Source organism: Patiria miniata, unplaced genomic scaffold (genome assembly GCF_015706575.1).
Source record: "Patiria miniata isolate m_02_andy unplaced genomic scaffold, ASM1570657v1 HiC_scaffold_5, whole genome shotgun sequence".
NCBI lineage: Eukaryota > Metazoa > Echinodermata > Asteroidea > Valvatida > Asterinidae > Patiria > Patiria miniata.
The window spans coordinates 40,292,477-40,315,071 of record NW_024037072.1 but is presented as its reverse complement, the minus strand read 5'-3'; the positions used below and the strand labels follow the sequence as shown (position 1 = coordinate 40,315,071).

The 22,595-nt window shown below is 39.5% G+C and overlaps 2 protein-coding genes across 3 annotated transcripts; one reads left to right on the top strand and one right to left on the bottom strand.

The window, feature by feature from the left end:
• Nucleotides 1-4,938: 4,938 nt before the first annotated feature.
• On the bottom strand, nt 4,939-11,234 carry LOC119740763 (DNA-dependent metalloprotease SPRTN-like). The gene is given in 7 exon segments (XM_038216174.1): nt 4,939-5,948; nt 7,539-7,803; nt 8,669-8,743; nt 8,859-8,903; nt 9,706-9,814; nt 10,848-10,899; nt 10,902-11,234. Coding segments are annotated over 7 exon segments (1,668 nt in total). The 5' UTR covers nt 11,173-11,234; the 3' UTR covers nt 4,939-5,097.
• A 1,457-nt stretch (nt 11,235-12,691) lies between these two features.
• On the top strand, nt 12,692-22,569 carry LOC119740762. Of its 2 annotated transcripts, XR_005272699.1 has the most exons (10): nt 12,692-13,088; nt 13,684-13,801; nt 14,460-14,560; nt 17,822-17,923; nt 18,934-18,973; nt 19,283-19,377; nt 19,874-20,064; nt 20,480-20,678; nt 21,038-21,285; nt 21,418-22,569. XR_005272699.1 is itself a non-coding variant. In XM_038216173.1 (9 exons), the coding sequence occupies exons 1-9, from the start codon at nt 12,906-12,908 to the stop codon at nt 21,215-21,217; spliced, it is 1,209 nt and encodes a 402-aa protein (XP_038072101.1). In that variant the 5' UTR covers nt 12,692-12,905; the 3' UTR covers nt 21,218-21,360. The 2 variants fall into 2 exon arrangements, 1 of the variants encoding a protein (XP_038072101.1); XM_038216173.1 differs by lacking the exon at nt 21,418-22,569 and having other exon boundaries at nt 21,038-21,360.
• Nucleotides 22,570-22,595: the final 26 nt, after the last annotated feature.

Below are 22,595 nucleotides of genomic sequence, written 5' to 3'. Positions count from 1 at the left end.
ATGGTGACATCATTTTGGCCTCTGTGTCTGTTGCATCTAGCCCATATAAAGCTGGTATGTTATTTCCTGAGTCCAAGTGGCGGCCATTTAAAAAAAAGCTGGCGGCCATCTTGAAAAATAGCCTGGCTGGTCGTTTTAGGGGGGAAAAAGGGCCTCCTCCTTCCTTTTTTTCAAAAAGGTAGGACGTTTAACATGTTTTGTTTTATTTGGCCTAACCTGATGAAGTTTTAGTTTTGTGAACACTGTATATTCCGAGAAAACAATATTCTAAAATCTCGATTTTCAATTCAAAAATTGCCGAGTGATATTTTGAATTGCGCCCAAAATCAGCATCCGGAACCCGGTAATTGCAGCTATGCGGTTACACACTGAACTGACGGAGCAACCGCGCGCATGTGCGTTCTGTCAATGCTTGTGCGCGCACCCATTCACTGCTTCACCCAATTACAAACCAACTGAGGGAAATTTCCAAAAATGCGTCACTTGACTCATCTTTGGAAATGACCTTCTTTTATTGTTTTCTTCAAAAATGACAGCATACCAGACGGAATAATTTCACAGGGAGTTTAGTGCCAATTACTATCTTTAAACCAATAATTTTTTTTTTACAATAATTTGGTCAGTTACTTTTTGGATAGGTGCAAATGATGTACTCTGCCTTTAACACCAATGTCTCAAAGTGCTTCACAATTTTATGTACTGCCCCTGTTCATCAGGCCATTATAGTTGAGATAATGCCTGATTTCATGCATTTTTCAAATTGTAAACAACATATTGGCACCATACATGTGTGTGTATAGTACTGTACATTTCCTTAACCCTAACCGCCCTGAATCCTTAAAAATCCTCTTTTCCAAAGTGGAGGAATTTGGAGGATTGAAGTTACATGGCAAAAGTGCGTTACTGATTTCGTAGGATGCACTTTGTCAAAGTCTTGGGGTAGACCTTGTGTTGTTTCTGCTCAGCCATGCATAAATATAGGCCTGGATTATGCTTGAAATCCTCCGTACTGCTCCGGGATGTCACTGGCCAAGCCTCAACATATTGACAGTCACTGCTGGAGGATTTAGGCAGTGGTCACCCCTCCACAACCCATATTCAAGAAATAATGGAGGAATTTGCAGGATTGAGGCTATATGCTATATTTCCAGGAGCCCAATTGGAGGATTTTGCAGGATTGAGGCTACATCCTAGCAAAAAGGCCTAGGGAGTTGGGGTTAATACTTTATATTTCGGGCATAAAATGTCACAGTCCACTTACATCCATTCCCTGTATGCTCATAGGTGCTGATTAATACAACAGGATGGAGAGAGGCAATAAGCCATTTGCGAGTTAAATTTGAATATCTGGAAAGCTGACTTGATCCAATGCTTTGCACGTTTTAACTTTGCATTCTCCTGACCAAAGAGACTGTTACTATAATCACGTGATTCGGGGCAAACCTTATGCTAGCAATCCCCAGCTCCGGCATGGTCTGGTGTCTTTGTTACATTCTCACCCATTGTGAACAATGTATTGGTGCTGAGCATCTCTTGGGTAACTATGCAAGAGCTTGCCCCGAATCATGTGATTAGCAACAGTGTCTTTGGTCTGGACAATTCAAAGTTAAAATGTGCCAAGCATTCTGAGCAAGTCAGTGTACCAGATGTTTTTCAAATTTAAATCCCAAAGGGTATACATGTAGGTCACTCGCAAATGGCTTATTGTAGTCAAGTGTCTTGCCTAAGAACACAAACACCATTATGTTGGTGTAGTGTTTGTGTACATTCCAAATGTTTAGTACCAACATTTCAGAATGAATAATTTGACTTTTTAAGGATGTGAAAAAGGAATTTAGAAGTCCATAGAGTCAGGGTTTATTTTAAGTTTGACAAAGAGGAAAAACTCTGTTTTGGGTTGTTAAATTCGGGTGATTCACAATGCAGTGTGCCACCAAGAGTTTGCCATGGAGAGTCCATTTTTAAAGTTTACGGCCGACAAAACATGGCCCATTTAAATGAGTGTCGGTAGACAACTTGAGCTAATTCGTTATAGATTGGGGCATATACGTTCTGACCTTGCAAAAAAACCCACCACATTGATAACAAGAAAAGAAAAGGGCAAACAGATCCTCCAATCGTACGCTTACGAAACTACTAAACGGAAAAACGAACACTTTCAAATGTCCCGCGCTGGGAATTTCTCGACCATCTCCCACAATGCACTGGGAAAATTGAACTCTCCGTGGCAAACTCTTGGTGGCGCACTGCATTGTGAATTGCCCGAATTGTTGAAGTAGATTTATAGTTACAAGAGTCATTGAGCAAAAAGGTGATCTGTTTGTAAAATAATTTGTCACCATGTGCAGTTTTAGAGACAAATCTTCACCATGTAAATGTATATTTATTAAGTTTGTTTCATTTACAAAAAAAAAACCATTGCAGCTTGCAAAAAGATATTTATTTGCAACATTGTGTGCTTTTCTTATTTAACTGGCATATATTGATTTACCATTTTTATATTGCACAAGAGTTCTGAACAGCAGATCTTTGGTTTACGCCTTGATCACGCTACATGTGTGGTTCCTAAGACATACTTCCATAGGACAGCAAATTATTTTCACTTTTCTATGTTTTGTTTTATATGAGCTTGCCAATTTCATGGCATTGTATGGCTGTGTACATTTTTGTATATGTACACATTCAATATCGTTTGTATTGATTCCTTTGAAAATATTCATAATTTAATGACTAGTAAATATTTAAAACTAAGTGTGTACTACATGTTCATTTGAATTGAACTAAAGAATAAATACATGTAGATATAGTTGTGTTTTTATAGAAAATTGCAGTGCTTAAATTAAATGGTATACAGGGTCAAATATGTTTCATTATGTCAAATCGAAGGTCATACACAGGGTGTTTTAGCAAAAATGTTAAATCAATTATAACAGATTGGTATGGTAAAAACATGACCTTGAGACTTATCAGCATGGTTGTTTCTATAAAGGGAGGATTTACCAATTTTTCCACATATTCCTTAACTGCATCATTTAAAGGCATATAGGATCATTTGCTTTTCATGCATTTTGTTCATTTACAATAATACTCAAAATCCAAAGAAAAATGTTCAACACCTAAACCTGTTGAAGTTCAGCTCAGTGGATATTACCCTTTTTGAGAAAATAAGAAAAGCCATGCACAACCTTTTGATCACGAAACACAATTTCATCTACTGCAGCACTATTTCCAAGTAACAGTCAACTGACTGATCGTTGGTAATCATCTTGATTTCTTCTAAATGACAGCAAGCCAGATGGAATAATTTCACAGGGTGTTTAGTACCAGTATGATTTTTAATCCAAGGAAGCTTTTTGATAATTTGGTAGGTTACTATTGGGATAAATGCAAATTATCCCATATGCCTTTAACAATACCCCATAAAGTCATGGACAACTGACTAATTTCAAAACAGACGACCTTTGACCCCCAAAAAGTACTCTTCTGTAGTACACCCAGTACCTATAAAGTAGTTAGAACATGTCAAGTATGGTATTCAATAGAATCACTTTGGTATTATTTTATAAAGTGTACTTTTATTGTGACTACATGGACAGGAAGCTCTTTTTAAGATAATATCAAAATCTCTTACATGAACACATTAAAAAGTTGTGACCATAGGTTTCGTTGGAAAATCTGTAATTAAATATATAAAATGTATCAATTTTATGGCCCTACATTATGTTAAACAAGAGTTAAAAACTGTAATAATTTATTACATTCTAGAAAGAGAAGTCAGTGCTTACTTTCCTAGCCAAGTTGGTACCCTGACTCCTCAAACTATAGTTGTGCATTGTATAAATCTTTGGAGCACCTTTCTGAATGCTTCAAAATTGACAAAATTACAGAGTTGAATAAAGGTTGCAGTGCTTACTTACATGCATAGGTTTTCTCAAAATGCATATGTGTGTCATTATTATAAATATTCACATGGAAACTGTTAATATTGTCATGATGTACATGTAACTACTACCATTTTAACCTGAGAAATGTCCGAGTTTGTTGTCTGAACATGTCTTAACATGATGCAATACTCTATTCAAAAGTTGCATCACAAAATTACAAAAGTGTATCACACTATACAGGTAAAATTTTGAACTTGAAGTCATAAAATAAGTGCATGCACAGTTCATACCTTTAGCAATGATGTTCAATACATGTAACGTCACAGTGTGAACAAAACCATACTGATAGGTCTTGCTCCAACTTAAATCTGTTTGCCTGCATGCAGAGTTGAAGTAATGTCAATCACAAGTAAAATTACGTCCAACCAAATCCAGATACTCAGTTTAACTACCAAGCATCTCAGAGGAGACTTTTTCTGTTTGTTTTTTTCAAATGGATACAAATTTTGAGATTCAAGAGATGCTTACCGCATAGATATTGTGTAAAACACAGACAAGATTTGCACCTACAATGTCCACAACTTTTTTCCAGATGGGGTTCCCAATCAATACCCCTTTCCCCATCCTGGACCTGCCCACCTACACTTTCCTTCATCCCCCAAATCAAAAATGTGACAAAACCTCCAAAAAACGACAAGTTTAATATTGCATCTAGGCGAAACTCCAGTGATATCAACTTGCAATCCATCAGCTACCCCTTTCAGATGGGGTCCGCTCATAAGTCCGACGCCTCATAGGTCCGACGCCTCATAGGTCCGACGCCTCATAAGTCCGACAAAATCGCATCCCCTAACCAAATAAAGGTCCATAAGTCCGACGCCTCATAGTTCCGACGCCTCATAGCTCCGACGCCTCGTAGGTCCGACAAATTAAACGCCTCGCTTTTCCCGATGTCGGACTTATGAGGCGTCGGACTTATGAGGCGTCAGACCTATGAGGCGGAATAAATACATTTGATGCCTCATAAGTCCGAGGCCTCATAAGTCCAAAATTTCGGACTTATGAGGCGTCGGACCTATGAGGCGTCGGATTTATGATATGGCCCCTTTCAGTTATCAAACTGGAGAAACTAATCATGAGATACACTGATCCAAAGACTGTTCAATGCACACCCCTGCCTCTTTCAACAAATGGTGACGCCCGTTGAGTCTTGTCACGATAAGCACTGGTCGAGGTGTTGGTTGATTCTGGACTGTTCCACTTTACGCTGGCAAACGGGGCAGGCCACCATCTCAGTGTCTGGGGGTCTTCCATTTTCGCGTACATTACTAACGGTAGCATCTGTGGCTGAGGACAAATTTCTCAAAGGGGATCCATCGTTATGTTGTGGATTATTTGCGTTGACTCTGGTTACGTTCTTGGTTCCAATATCCCCAGATCGTTGTCTTACCCTATTGAAGGCATCTATAATGGAGTCCTGTTTCTTCCCGTGATCCTCTGTGTTTCCCTTTGAGGTGGAAGCAATGTTGTCTATGGTTTTGGACACAACACCTGATTTGTTACCCTGTGTTGGTTTAGAGTTGGACGAAAGCCCTGTGGGTGGCAAGTTCCTTGGCGTTGGAGGAACAGAAGTTTTCGTGAGATGAGAATTTGACTTGGATGTTCCTGGTTTGCTGTCGGAATCCTTGCAGAATCCATTGGGTTCCTTCTTGGGATCCTTTTTGAGCGATGTGTCAAGCTTCACGATCACGATGTCCTCATCATCCGAATCATCGCTGTCGAATATCGCTGCTAGGGCTCTCAGTCTTGCATTTTTTGACCGGTTGCCTTGGCTACCACCATCTTCCTCATCATCATCATCTTGGCTTTTTGATGAGGAAGGGGGTGAGGGAGGAGGCGGCGGCCCTGGGAACTTCTTGCCACCTTCCACCTTCTTCAGGAACTTATCCAGGGTGGCCGTCTTTGGGGGAACCAGTCTTGATGTGGCGCTGGCTCCCCCAATGGTAAAACCTTTACCAGGAAATGATGAGGTTGTGCCAGTGTCTGTTGCCCTCTTCTTTGTTTCTAAGATGCAAGGACAAAACATAGTTGGTGAGGAAGTTAATCTTTAAAAGATACTTTTCAGATGTGTTCCCCTTCAAGATAAGGTTTCCCAAAAGTTATAAGATATAAAGTAATGACAATATAGGGGTAAGCCTTCTAAAGAGAGAGCATGATAACTATTAAAGCATTCCTTAAAATACAACTTGCAAAAATTACGAGGAAAAAATATCCAAACAAAGGAAAACTGAACTTTTATAAGGCACATTACAACCTTGACCAAACTGTCTTAGGAACGACTCGGGTAGAACCCAAAGCGATTTTGGATTCAGACAGGCCAACTGTACAATTTTCCATTGATTACATTCTTGAGTCACACTGATGAACAACTTCAAAAGTCACTCTTTTGACATGGTCGCTCCTAGTTGTTTAAAATGTTGAGGTTTCCATTCACAAAATTTTCAAATATTTCCAATAATTTGGTTTGGCCCAGCTCTGGAACTCCAGTCTGGAATGGCCGTTGCAATAGAAAATTGTACAAAAATCAACCTAAAACAATACAAAGAGCAGTGCAGAGTTAAAGGAAATCTCTTGAAGACACATTTTCTGCAAGGCAACAGTCAATATGTGGTTTTATACAAGGCCTAAATAAATACCCGTCTTCTGATCAGTGGGTTGTTGATCACGTGCAATTGAATTATTCATCCCAATCCACTACAAAAACAGAAGTTCCATTCCACAGTAAATAGAAGTTTCACTGTATGATCACGCTATTCAGGCATTGCATTAAAACAAACAATAAATGTTTCACACTCAAGCAATGGAAAGAATAATTTCATTGGGTGACAGATGGAATGCTCCATTCCGCTTGGCTTTGCCTCATGGAATGGAACATTCCATCTGTCACTGTCACCATACATACTTTATTATATAACACCCAAGTAAATCCTTGTCATTTGATTGGAGGATTGTAGGTCACGCGGCATTCATTAATCGAACCATTGCACGGCCTACGTCATAACCATGCCACTTTTGTTTCATTCACCGTGCATTTTTGTCCCATCCTTTTTGATGTAGTGCATGCCGAGCGCACGCTAAGACGTGCAGCGGCCCGGAGCTATATGTTCTTTGCGCTATTTAGACCATAGCATGCATTATAGCAGTACAAATCTTAACTTTGAAGTTGACGAAGTTGCCTTGATGAGTTTTTTTGCTTTGTTTTAAGGACTTACAAAGTTAATTTACATTACTGTCGATGGTTTGACTTTTAAACCTTTGCTAGCCTTGAACAAGCTAAAAAAAGGATTGGATTTGATACAATTTTGTGAGTTTTGTTTGTTCTTAAAGTTTTATCATCCAATATTGAATGACAAAGATCTACTTGGATGTTATATAAAACAAATAATGAATGTTTTGGATTTGTGTAATGGTGAGTATATTTTCATTCGTTGAAGGACGGATGTTCCATTCAACTCGGCACAATCAATCTTTCAACTTATGAAAATATTCTCACCATTGCACTCGTGAACTTTCATTATTTGAATAATAATATTATACATGACAGTAGCAGACTTATAACAGTATAAATTTCTGGCAACCTCAAAATATTCTCACCATTTTCAATCCCCTCCATATCAGCATCTTCTTTCTTCCTCTTGGTTCCTTTCTTGGCCCCGTATCCCTCGGGTTCCTTCACTTTTGTATAGGACCCCCCACATGTGCGCTGATGCTCCGCCCACCAGGGGTCCCTTTTGGAGGGCGGTCTGTTCATGGCCCTCCGCACCATTCCGTAGTAGGGGGGTCGTTTCTGGCAGGGCCCGGCGCAGCGCCACCAGTGTTGACGGTACACGTCCACTTCATCGTGAAAGTTGTGGTAGATCTGGAAGAAAAAAAATGTTCAGCGATTTCTGCATGAACGTAGATGAGTCGTCCTATAAATTTAGGGTATACTTTTTTCCTGTCCCCGTTAAATCTAACATCTATGATTTTGTAACTCTTCATGCACTCCTTCGAGTATTCTTCCTTCAAGAGTGATTATTAATAGCAAACTACCTACCCAACAAATAAACATTAGTTTGAAGTCACTTTTAATGACTCTTATGAATAGCAAATTACAAAGTTCAGAGTAATACTAATATGGACAGAAGAAATGTCACATTTTTGATCCCTAAATATATAGAATGACCCACATGTGCATGTTTAAAATATGCAAAAATATACATGTTCTAGCGCCCAGGAAACTTTGACTTGTTTATTTCATTAAAGGTAATATACGACATCTGAAACATCAAAAAACAAAACTACCCAATTATTATAAAATAACTTACTTGACAGTATTGAATAATAGTCTCAAGCATCCTGGGAAATCATGGCACCTGGTGTGCTGTCATTTTCAAGAAAAGTGGAATTTTTGTATCAACTTACAACGATGGTTGGCCGACCATCTTTGGAAAAAAACCGGACTTTTCTCAAATACTGCCTCCAATTTACCAATTTTAAAGTCCACATTTTGTTTGCAATTATCCTTGAACGGGTGCACGCAAGCTAGTCTGGCTCCCTGACCTGACAATTCCCCGAAATATTAAACTTGCTTACAAAGAGTTCCGCAAAACAATAACACTGAAGCAAATGTCTCATTTTAGCCTTGACCTCGTACTCTCAAAACACAGCATCTGAGGACAGAGCAATTTATAACATATTGATATTGGTCACTATCCAAGTTTTCCCGCAAAGACACAACTTACAGTAATGTTTGTACCGGTAGATTGGTTCAATCTGTTCATGTGCTTGCAGAACTCCGGCCCATGTCCATCGTGATCCTGTGGAATGAAAACACATTAATGATAGTTAGAACAAAGTATACATTTACAAGTAAGCTTTGGGCTAAAACCTCAAATCTGAATGAAATTTGGGAAACTGACAAATTTGCCCTACCTTGTTATTTGCTGTCACAAACAAATAGGCGTGGATCATCTCATGCTGTAAAGTTGAAGAAAAAAAAAAGAACAGAAGGACTAGTCACTAATTTGTTATCTTTACATAAATTGCCAAAGACTACTCTCTTGGCGAACATATGATTATACAGGGTGTACTCCCCCCCCCCCCCCCCCCACAAATGATTCAGAGTGATTACTCTAGCCGTACTCAACAAGTTCCTGACAGCAATGTTTCTGTGTGTGGTGGGGCATTATCGTGTGGGGCTTCCTTGACCTTCAAAATGCAACTCAAGCTGCAGCACAAGATCATCAATTGACAGAAATCCTGGTTGGTTCATGTTTTCATAACTTTAACTGCGTGTCTTGAACCTACAGGTATTAGTTTATGTTGTTAACAAACTGGAGTTGGATTGTGACATTTACTGTGTAGATGCAAGCTTACATCCTCAAGGTCACACGTAAGTGATGAACAATAACAAAGGAGCACAAGACAAGTTCGTTTAGAACTTACAGCAGGACTGTTCTTATCAGAACAAAAAACTACTTAGCAAAGTTGATAATAAGCAGGACAAGTTCTTTTCAGAACTAATATCTTCTAAGCAGTAGTTATTACCACATGGTGTTACCGCAAACCGAAACGATAACAAATGAGCACCTTTGTTACAATTCATTTGAATAGCTTGTGACTTGACTTGGGACCGGATGACTTGTGACAGACTTGCGATGACTTATGACATGTAACTTAGATAACTTACGATGACTTATAGGAGTTGCTTACATGAACAACTAGGCAAGAAGGCCTTTACTCATGTAACAGAACAGGATTTATGAGCAAGCGTTCTCACCAGTAACGTTTCCACCAAGTCTTTTCTTGGTCTCAGCTTCAGTAATGGTGAGCTGAGGCGGATGGAACACAGACCCCCATGCCCCTCATAACAGCATAACCCTGCACACCTGTTAGTAAAATGTAGCAATTAGCAGATTAGCTAACCCTCCTACTATTTAAGAGGTCACAAACGATCAAAAGTTTTTTATCTCACCTCCTGGCATACTGTGTACAAACCAATGGGGGTCTTCACCAATAATGACCCAAGTAATAACCAGGCTGACAATGCATGTTTCCATATCTTATGTCTTCATGAACTGTTTTGTGACACATGTTTGGCACTGGATCTGCACTATCACTCGATCATGGAGAATTATAATGCACTTGCGCGATCCCTTGATCATGTAGTAGGATATCTCAGACTTTAAGTCCCTTTTTCAAAACAATCCTCGAAAGCTGAGACTGGCAAAGGGGAATGGCACGACTGACGAATTGCGCAGCGAGAATCAAGCGATTGCGCCCAACACATATACAAATGATATATATTTTTCAGTTCAACTGAATATAATATTTTCACATTGACATCTTAAAATGCATCATACATAGGTAGCAGCATGGAGAAAAGGAAACAGTGATATTTCTTACAAATCATTAAGGAAAGAATGTTTTATCCTGACGCCACTTTTTTTCATCTGAGATAAACTCAGTGAAAGTCAACCATTGCAAAAATGTCGAAAAGACATGAATGTGGCACTGAGAAACGTTTTCAATTTTAGTAGAAAATACTTTGAAAATGCTCTGAATTGTCATAGACATGATAGACTTTGTACACAACCAAAGAAATGGCGTTTAATCAAGAAATGGATGCTACATTCATTCCATAATGAATAATGATACAAATACAAGAGCTCTGGAGTTTATAGAAATTATAGTCAAGTTATATTTTTCACAAAATTTCACTCCACCCCAAAATCCTTTTCTGAGCTCTCTCCCCCCCCCCCAACTCCTAGAGCTAGTTTAGTACCAGTGCGATATATATGTACTCCTAAAACTATGGTGAGCGGAGCATCATAGTTCTAGGAGTAATATATGGTGCGATCACAATCTGATTGAAATAACACCATGATCATGACCATGGATCATACATTAACACCAACTTACAATGTCATTCTGGGACTCCATCTAACCTCAACCCCCGCCAATCTCCCCCAGAATACTTGTCATTGAACTCTAGAAACATGGCTCTCATGTCGGGGTTGGGGTCCAGGAGTTCCCATTGTTCATCCACAATGGACATCGGTTCATTACGACGGGAATTCGCTCGTGATGAGCCACTGCCCAATGGCGTAAATTTTGGGGCATTTTCGGTTGATGTGGTGAATGTGGTGAATGTGGATGAATCGTTTTCAGTAATTTCTTGCACTGCTTCCTCGTCGAATTGTGCCTGCAATTTTAGAGCAAGCTCCAGATCCCTGTCTCTTGACATTTTTACGGCATGTATGTAAACCGAAACAATAGTTGTCAAACAACGAAGTCAAAAGCTATCAGTATCACCATGGAGGAAGGAATTAACTCAGCTGATGGATGATGACCAGATGTCAGTGATGATGACAGACCACGCACGTCTACATGCATGGATGATTTTCAGTGCTTCTTCGTTGCCCGATCGACTTGTGGTATTGCAGTATCGATTACAAAGATTATGAATCTCGACAGTACAGACCATAGAGCTATATTGTAGTACAGACCATACACGTGCGACACTGTGCGCCCTGCTAGTTGTACCCCCAACAAAGAATCGACTATGACTGACTTGTATCGATAAATTTACTCAACAACAGCAAGCCGACGTCTACGGTCTGGAGATGAAGTCATGTGACTCAGTCAGGTGACCATTGTAAACATTGCGGCGCATACGTGAGTACTGAATTATATAGTCGTGTTCCCTAACGTGGCGCACTTCGAAGCTTACCCAACTTTCCTCGTGTAGTGTTGCAAAACCTCTTTGTTGATAAATCTCAAATTCATGCAGTGAAATGCTGGTACTTTTACCTTTTTAATGCTTGCTATTTAACCTCTGTTAACAATTTCGGTTTCATAAAATTTAATCCGAAATGCAAAAACGGTCGCGTCCGGAAATTGGGCACAAATTGGCGGAGTGTTCCCTAACGTGGCGCACTTGAATAAATCTCAGAAAATTCCAAATTAACATTTAAGAATTTCTGTAAACTTGATAAATTCTGATAAATCATTATTATCTTTACTTACAAACCCAGCCAGATGTTTGTCAGAAAATTATTTTCTTATTTTTCGGGGCATTTTCAAAGGGTTCACTTTGCACTTGAAAATAAAATCGGAAAATCACGCCAAAAAAAAAATTCTTTTAAATTTGTAACGGGTAAATAAACTCGCGATTTATGAACGGGAGTGTTTAGAACTTGATGAAATTTCACTTTCTGTGAAATTTCAGTTAAAACTTTTGCTCTAGCTAGGCGCTACAGGCGAAAAATCAAAGTGCGCCACGTTAGGGGCCGCGCCACGTTAGGGTACATCAACAATGATTGATTCGATATCCCGGGACAAGGTTCAAGAACGGATCATAAAGGGCATAGGCCTATGCTTATAAATTGGTGTTTTCTTGTGCAATCACAAAGACAAAGTCGACCTTTCTTTGCAATTTAACATGATGGCTGCAGTGTTCGTCGTTTATTTTACGTTAACTGTGGGCTACGTCCTGATGTGCATGCCACCCATTAACGCAGAGTTACATGAAAATTAAAAACCCCAAACGAAATCGACTCGCCTGACTCAGTCGACCAGGCATGAGTCAAATGTAAAATACCACACTAAAAAAAAAACATGAGAAAACCTTTTACATTGTTCACATGCCAGTGTTCAAACTCAATATTCTTTTACTAAGGCACATCCCGATTCCTTGTATTCGATCCCAAGTGCGGTCCCAAGTGAGACTGAGAGATGAGAGAAAGAATATTCAAAACTGACAACAAAACATAACCTGGTTATATTGGTGTGCTTTTTCTGGACAAATATATGAACGAGCCCCTTTAACAATCCACATACGGACGAACAAACTTACCAAACAACCTACGGGAACACTTGATTGGATAAGATAAGTGAGAAAGATATATTACACTAGTACGCCTACTCGGGACAGCTACAGTACAAATCACACCACAACGTAGTCCTCGTCACGACAAAATGCCGCAGAACACAAGGAAACGGTCTAGCCAGGGAGGGGAATTATCGGGGGAGAAGAAGAGCAAACGTGGGGAGGAGGATAATGAGGCTGAGCCGGAGTTGTACACCACCGTCCCACCACAACCCAAAGTGAAGAAACCCGGCCAGCTCACAGAGAAACAACTCAAACACTATTTCAACGAGGTACGTATATAAAATATAAAAGCGCCTCTCGCCGTTTGTTGACTTTCTAGGGGTGTTATTTTAAATGCCACAGACTGTACAACAGATTATATCGGTATCTTTCTACAGTACGCACTATAATGTTTTCGAATTTACTTTCCCTAATGTGCATCGGAAACACCCCCCCCCCCCCCCCCCCCCCCCCACACACACACACACACCCATCAACCTAGCATCGTGGATAAACTGACGTGATGTGGGGAGTAGCGGAGAAAAATGAAATCAGCAAAACCAGCTGTTTTATTTGCCAATATTCCCTTTAGCCGCAAAGCTTAATTTCAGAATTGCGTGGCTATTCCTTCCTATCCTCCATGGTTGGGTTCAACTTTAGGCGAAATCATTTGCAAAGTTACTATATAGGCACTATTCTTTTTAGGAAGACCATATCTTTAGGACCTGATTCTTGAATGTCTTCATACATAAAGGAGACAAAATGCCATTAAGGTTTCGCTTAATTTCGTTTGTCGGTTTTCATATTATTGTAGACACATTCCCTACCTGATTGTAACCTGCATTGTGTAGCTTACTTTTAAAAACATTACTTTCTTTTCTGCAGGGCTATCTACTTGTTCCTGATTTCTTCAAACCGTCTGAGCTGGATCCCGTGAGGGAAGGGATAGCGGAAGCCGTGGATCTTATGGCCAACAAACTTTACAATGCTGGCAAGATCAAAGGTGCGTTCAATTAAACAGTCAGATAATTCCTTTGGACTTGACCTCCATCATGAATTGTGTTAAATGTCTGATCACTTTGTTGATTAAAATAACAACCTCAAAATGATTTCGGAAGCTGCGGGCCTGTGCATTTGTGTTCATGCATGTGTGTGAGGTGATGCGCCATGTAATTTCTGGAAGTTGTGTTTTCAGTACACACGTCAGGTTTTTGACCCTAGTGACCCAATTTTCCAGGACTGCATATAAATATTGGTATAGGCGGTCAGCATGGGCGTCGCGAGTTGGGGGGGGGGGGCAAAATGTCCCTGCCCCCCTCTAAAACTGAGAAATCGAGAATATGTTGAGAACTACAGGATTTTTTTGGGGAAAATATGTTTTGCCCCCCTCTAGAAAAAATCCTGGCGACGCCCATGGCGGTCAGTGGAAACCCAGATAGGCTTTTTTGCAAGGCCATTGCTGACATTTGTTGCTAACTAACCAACCAACTAATGGAGAGACATGGCGGGCATTTGTTGAGCTGCTTTCCGCATCTAAAAATAATGCAAGATACAGTTTCAATCTCATTATGTTGTCTTCGTGGTGATGTTGAAGCTTCTGATTTGTGAAGACTGTGTGTTGTCTGAATCAGCAATAAATGTCAGTTGGTTTTCCGCTTCAGACAAATGTAGCGACGCTGGTTTCTTCCAGCGCATGATACTCATCGAGAAACAGTTCCCCGGCGCTGCTGTGTTGCTTCACAAGACCGGATATCTTCCTCAGGTAAACTTACAATAAATATGTGAGAGGTTTATTGTTGTAAGAATGAACTTTGCCCCTCTCGTATCTCGTACTGAAAGTTTTGTTATTTACGATCTTTTATCGCTCATCGTTCGTTTAAAATCAATACGGAAGCGTTGGACAAAATACAAACTAAACAAATAATTAAGCCATAATTATGACTCATATCTCATAATTATGACTAATTATTAAGTCATTATGACATATCTTATAATAATGACTTATAGGCCTATATATAGTATTAAGTCATAATTATGAGATATATCTCATAATTAAGATTTAAAGTCATAAAGTCATATTTATGAAATATCTTATAATAATGACTTAGTATTAAGTCATTATTACGACTTAAAACTAAGTCGTAATAATAAGATCTGTCATAAATATGACTTAACAATAAGTCATGAATATGAGAAATAAATTATGATTTAACAATTACTAAGTCGTAATTATGAAATATATATTATAATTATGACTTAATACTAAGTCATCATTACAAGATATGCCATAACTATGACGTAATAATAAGTCATATCACCACTTGTGGCGCATAGTGCGCCCCTCGTGTATTCAAAACGTCATATCCCACATCACAGCAGTAAACAATTGTTACCCGAAGAAACGACAACAGAAAGTCAACAGGTGGCAACTAAGGACGGGGAAAAAGGAAAAGCGAAGAAGATGGAGGGATGACATAACGTCATATGCAGGAACATTATGGACAAGAACAGCAAGGAATAGAATAATGGCGCCAACATGAGGAGGGCTACATCCTACACTGGATGAACATGATGATGATGACGAATTGTGACTGAGGGACACACAAAAGGCAATCAGTATGGGTAACGTTAATTGCTATGGAATCTGAAAGAAGTATTAAGGCAACCAGCCCCCCTCCCCCCCCCCCACCCCCCAAGGAATTGGCATGACGGCATCCAAATGTCTAAGGAACTATTGCGTCACGTTTTACAACTACGCGGGAACACACTAATGATGGACGTATAAACTAAAAATACTCCTGTACGTTCCGTACTGCGTTTTAACTATCGAGCTGGACACTCCAAGATTTAGCTAGAGGGGTGTTTCAAAAAACATAAAGTGAACTTGTTGAACAAAATCGGGGTTTTTTACCGAAAAGTGTTGATTTTTTGGACCGAAAAGGTAATTATTAACGGAAATAAATAGGTGCTTGGTCGGTATTAATCACTCTGTTTAAGACCGCTTGGAGTCTGGGTGCTGATAATTACCCGAGCCGAATATCAGCACCCAGACTCCCCTTCTACTCGGGTAATTATCAGCACCCAGACTCCAACAGTCCAAGCGGTCTTAAACGGAGTAATTAAAACCCTCAAAAGCACACGTTTATTCCCTTACCAACTCAGGTCGCACGATAAAGTTACTTTGGCTGAATATTGCGATCACATGTGCGTATTTTCACGCCGAGGATTGCCAACCCAGCCAGCAGAGATTCGGAGATTCTTTCTATCAACTCCTGAACGAGAGTATGACATGGGACCAAGGTAATGCTGCCTGCTCGGAGATGGGCACTGCCTTGGCGGTTGTTGATTTCATGGATGAACAACAGTTCATCTATAAAATGTACAGAAAGATTGTTAAAAGTGGGAATCTCTGAATCGGATGTAATGACAAGGAGCAGGAAGGCATCAAGTGGGTGAAGTCTGGTGAAGGAGAGTGCAACTTCTTCAACTGGGCACCAGGAGAACCAAATGGGGGAGTTGGTTTCGATTGTTTGCAACTGCGGCGTGGATGGAATCGCATGGATGACACTATCTGCAGCTTTCGAAAGTCCATCATCTGAGTCCCGCTCCGCGCTTGCCTTTCCCACGATGTCCTGCCTGCAACCATGGAGGAATAAGAACACACTACGCCGACGCACGCTCCTCACCCCACTGCCTCACCGGTCACATCATCAAGGAGTTCTCGGCCAAGGGTGTCATCGCGTGCGGCTCGGCGTGCCGGGATGAGCCTGGATGCCGATCCTTCAATCTGCGACGAGGCGGCCCCACAGAGTTGATTTGCTAGTTGAATAACATCACCCGTAACGAAGCCGACGTGAGCAACATACGACTGGACAACGTCTGCAAATATTTCGAATTCTAAATGCTCAACGTTCTACAGCCGTTTAAGGGGGCATTACGGCCGTAAATCCCCGAAAATTTATTTCAAAGGTCTGGTTGAAAGGAAACTAACCTAATACCGTTCTCGAGAAAAGACGAAATGCATCGGAAGAGGCGGACATTTTGTGAAATAAGCATACGCATTTCAAGCCGTCTCTATTCAATGACCTGTACACGTTGTGTGCACAGCACCAAATACACAAACGTTGTTTCTTACACTTCCGCAGACTGCGAACAACTGTGCGGCAGTATTCAAAACTAACTCAACTAGTTTAGTGGGAAGAAGGGGTTATCGTGCACCCTCGGAAATCAACTTCTAATTGACGTCTTTAGGTCGGCAAAAATGCGTAGAAAATGATTTGCTATGTTAAAAAATTAAAAAAAAATTCCCACGTATTGTTTTTATGCAAATTAGTGCCGCCATTACCGAAAAATATATTTTTCACTATATCTCAGCCAATATTGCAGATAACTGAACGAATTAGGTGTCTAAACCCATGTTTTCAAGGTCAGAGATCACAATGAACCTACTCTGGAAGTGACCACGTGTGTCTGTGGCATATGAATAAGCAAATTAGTGCCGCTATACAGGAAAATTATGTTTTGGCATATCTCGGCCAATATAGCACATAACTACTCAAGTAAGGTGTCTAAACCCGTGTTTTGAGGGTCAAGTACCATTAGAAGACCATTCACGAATAGACAGATAAATGTGTAAATTCTAAAGTGCCGATTTATCAGAAATTTGATTTTTAGCCAATATAGCCAAAAGTTTGTATTATATCCCTTTAACGCTTATGTACTTTTTCCCTTTAACGCTTCGGTACTTTAAAATACACAGAACGAACTTGTTTAATGTTTTTTTTTAAAGGAGGTACAACTTTTTAAGATGTGTGTCAGTTTTGTCACTTCTGAATTTTTATTTTTTCTACCTACCTATCTTTATGGCATCATAATTATTGGTTGACATTTACAATAGTGCTTGTTGGTTTAGTCAAGCATGCTTGTTGGCCAACTCCCCGGCCCGTTGCAGTTTGTTTGTTGCTCTTTGGTTTAGAAACTCTCACTCAAAAGGCCTCTTGCCTTAAAAATGTTTCCTTGTTAGAGCTTTCGTGATTTGTGGTCCAACGAGCGTTTGCTGAATGTCATGGAGCAGTTGATTGGTCCAGAGATAGCCGGTCATCCTGTCTGGAATCTCAGAGTCAAGGTAACGCCATCAAGTTGCTTGTCTTTTTCATTGGTGATTTTATTACCTCCGCCAAGGAGCTTATGTTTTATCGGATTTGGTTAGTTTGTTGATTGGTTGGTTTGTCTGTTAACAAGATAACTCAAAACAGTTATGGACGGATTTACATGAAATTTTTGTTAGGGATGGTCCTTGGTACAAGTACAAGTCAATGACTCGACTCTAGTCCGACTCAAGTCACAATTTTTGGTGACTCGACTCGACTCGACTCGAGTCCCTAAGGGCAAATAACTCGACTCGACTCGAGTCACTGCGAACAAATAACTCGACTCAACTCGAGGAAGGCTAATAACACTCGAGTCCCAAAAATTAAAACAAAACTTTGCGAAAAAAATATTTGCAATGACTTACTCCGGTGCCGGTTTTGTCACGTTAAGCCCGGCTCATATCCACGCGAATGCGAAGCGAATTTGACGTCATGAAACATTCTCTGCGAAATTCGCCCGAGTTGAAATATGTTCAACTTTTACGAATTCGCATCGCGAATACTATCCATGACGTCACAAATTCGCGTTCGCTTTCGCGCCGAGTATGAACCGGGCTTCAGAATATTTGCGAATAATGTATAAATATACAAACGTGGTTTGATCAGTGTCCCCATTAGTTGAATGGCGATCAGCTGGCATCCCTTTATATTTTCATTAAGAGTCAAATGTGGTGTCACGGCATGTAGTAGCCCGAATGTAAAATTAAAAAAGCCCCCCCCCCCCAAAAAAAGACTTTCTCTCGTGTGTTTATTTATTGTACAATGTATTATGTTCAAATATTTGTGACTCGAATTGACTCGAGCGAAAAACTTGACTCGACTCGGCTCAACTCGACTACACTATGTGACTTGACTCGACTCGACCTTCTTGACCTAATGACTCGACTCGACTCGAGACACTTCTTTAAAACGACTCGACTCGAGTCACAAAACTCTGGTTTGTGCATAACTTGTAATATCTCACGTCTTCATGTTTTTCTCCTAGACACCTAAACATGAACAGTCAACAGTTCCCTGGCACCAAGGTGAATGCATTATACTTTTTCATATAAAACAAGAACATCAGAAGTAATTCATTGTGAAACAAAGCTTTTGGTTGCTGCACGGAATTAATTATTACCCCTTAGGCCAAGGCACCTGAATGGTAGCTTTGACAATGCGTGTCTCCGTTTTGGTGTAGGCCTACACCACCTTGTACACTGTAGATTAAAAAACAATAGAAGTACCTTTTCAAAAATGTTACTTCCCAAAAAACGTTGTCAAAGTTTATTTAGGAATGGAAGATGGTGTTGTTAATTTCGAATTGGTTATGGAAAATATTTATTTGCCGACAGACAATGCATACTTGGATCCGGAAGCTCTCCATGTATTGCAGCCCACAGCATGGATACCAATGTTAGATGTCAACAAAGAGAATGGATGTATGCAGGTACTTTCAATTGTTGGGAGTCGAGAGGCGTTTTCCCTGAAGCTCCATCGAGGGGTGTAAAAATCACAAATTCAAATATTTATATATTTTTAAATGGTCTTAAAATATTAAACTATCTCTGAACTGTCAAGTGCCGTGTCTGATAAAGAGTTGAACAAAACAATCACCAAAGCATTAAAATTCATCGGTTACAAAATCATCTTACAACATTTTTAAAAGCAGGTAACATGTAACTTTCATGTACTTTTAGGAAAGGTGGGCTATCAAAAATCGTTTGTAGAAAATTCCGATAAATAATTATTGTAACTCCCAGGTAACACGTGGCTACCGTTATTTTACGCTGCTGCAAAGATTGACCCTCCATGGCCATATACTTATACCAAGTTATTGATTTTTATGTGTTTGAATTATGCAAGCACCTTGGGAATGGAAGTTTGAAATCCACATCGCACATGCACTGAGTGCATTTCTTCTACGATGGGTTGCTTTGTTCTAGGTCATACCTCGTGGGCATCGGAAGGGCATCACAGCCACCCATACCTGCTGTGTGGGAGGGACTTGGTATGTTCAAATCAAGGATTGTGATGTAATGAAAACGTCACTAGGTGTGGATGTCAAAGATGCGGTTACCATGGACATGCCCTACGGCGGAGTTCTGTTCATGAATAACGCGATACCGCATCAGAGGTATGTGGTCCATCGTGCCATAATGGCAGAGTGATAATTTGCCAATTGAAAGGGGGGGAGGGAGGGGAAATCTGGGGAATTACCCTTACATCCATCGGATTTAATAAACTTCACAACAGTTGTCTTATGTTAACTTTTATGGAAACAAGGGCTCGTGTGATGCACAAGACAAGGAGCGAATAAATAATATGTAATGGACGTCAGCATACGTTTTGTAGCTTGGAGTTGGATACGGCGATTTCAAAATGTTTTGAAGAATTCCTGGTTTCAACGCCATATTGAGTATCTTTTAAGAAATCTTTTATGAAACATCCGAGTAAAAGATGATAACTCAAAACCAGAGCTCCAAAAATTTGCCCCAGATTTTCGTAATTAATCACAATAATGCCTTCAATATTTCCTTAACCTTTTCCAGCTTGGAGAACCACTCTGACAAAGTGCGCTGGAGCCTCGACCTCCGCTGGCAGAGGCCGGACAAACCAAACGGTTTCTATGGCATCAAGGAGAGCGTGCTCATGCGCACACCAAAGGATCCTAATCACGTGATCGACTTTGATTCCTTCGATAAGGTTGATAGGCACGTCAAGGCCGCGGATTCAGTTCTGGGATTGGAGGCAAGACTTTATTTATTTAAAAAAAACCTTTATTGTCATTCACAATGAATAAAACAAGACATAAAAGGACATAATTGAATCTACCGAAACAAAAGAAGGACCTGGGACACAGGCGTAAAAACAGGTGGTCCCTAAAGGGGCCAGGCAAGTTTTAAAAACGGCCGAAAGGCGAAAAGCAACCCAAAAAAGTAATAAATTAAAGACATAGTGATAAAAATGGATAACAAGCTAACATGCCGATAAAGCACCATATACAGGTTTAATGTGCAATGTTCATGCTGACATTACATCAATTAATTTGTTTGTTATATTTTCGATTTGACCTCATCCGTAATTACATGTTTCTTTTTTTTTTACAGGAAGAATTGGGCGTGAGCCATGACGACAATGTGAGTGAGGAATTGGACACGACCATCATGGGCCCTTGGATGAAACGATGGGAGCTGGTCCATCACAACAGACACACAGCTAAGTTTGAGAAGGATGGGGACAAACAGATCACTGCAAGCACATGGCATGCGTGGGATAAAGCTTTGTGAGCTCGGCTGAGTCCATTTAAGACTTCTATATCAGCAGTATTTGTCTGAGACAGCATTTGAATATGTTATACACTGCAAAAACTGGAGTGTTAAATTTACACCATTGGTATTTATATAGGACAATCTGGTGTTAAATTTTACTGGTGTTGTCTTATATAGATACTGAATGGTGTTAAATTAACAGTACAGTTTTTGCAGTGTATCTCCATTCAGTGTTCGAAAACAAGACTTGTGATCTCACAATGGTATTTTGGTTTGTTGACTTATCAATTCATTATTCATTACCAATTAATTCATTATTCATTACTAATTAAAAGCGAATCAAAATGGCATGCTTAATTATTGATTAGGCATATAAGTTACCTAATACCTAAAGCCGGTACGCTGTGCTAAAAGAAAATCAATGTAATGGCTTTCTTCCTGCAAAACAACATTTTCAATGAAAAGAAAAAGTTGGAAACACTCACTTCACTCGGCACTCTATTCAGTCCTCTAAAAATATTGCTTTGTTTATATGCCACAGTGCAAACTTTGATATACATTAGTACATGTACAGCGTTTGAATTTGACACTTCTATATCAACATTGTAACTTACTTATTGTGTTACTTTCTGATGTTCGATTTTTATTTCCAGTTGACGGCTAACGGACAGCTCATAACTATTCCAAAAATATATTTCACTGGTGCCACAAAGCTTCAAAATACTCAATAAAACTATTAATAGTAAGTTATGTTTTACAGGAAAACGGAAATTATCACATTAAAGTTTGTGGATTTAACAAAAACCAGTTGTAGAAGTTTAAATAAAGACATGCTCAGGGACTAAAATTATTACCAATAAGTTAAATAAAGTATTGCAAATGTTGACCCTGTTTATACAAAAGGCATGTGGTTTACCGGAGAGATCATGCAATTAGAGAAATAGAGATATGAAGGAGTTATTCCGAACTAGTTCGTCTTGCTAGAATTGGTGACTCATGAAGAGATCCTTACATAAAATCAATATTAGATTAATAATTTAGTGTTTTTCTCCGGAGGTACTGTGATGAAGTGGAGAATTTATTTCAATGTAATACTCATCAGACATCCCTCCGCCTGGGAAAAAAACTGGAAAAGTCACAGAATTTTTTTTCAATTTCAAGGCCTGCAAAAGTCAAGGAAATGTGAAAAAAAGAAAAGAAAAAAAAAGACAAACGTCACAGAAAAGTCATGGAATTTTGTGAATTATATGTACATTTTTTACTTTTATTTTTAAATTTGTAATCATGTCCTTCATGTCATTCGTTATATAGATTCTTGTTAAATACGTTTTTTGTGATATGATATGCAAATAAACCATAACCATAACAATTTGTTATCGGAAATCTGATTTTTATA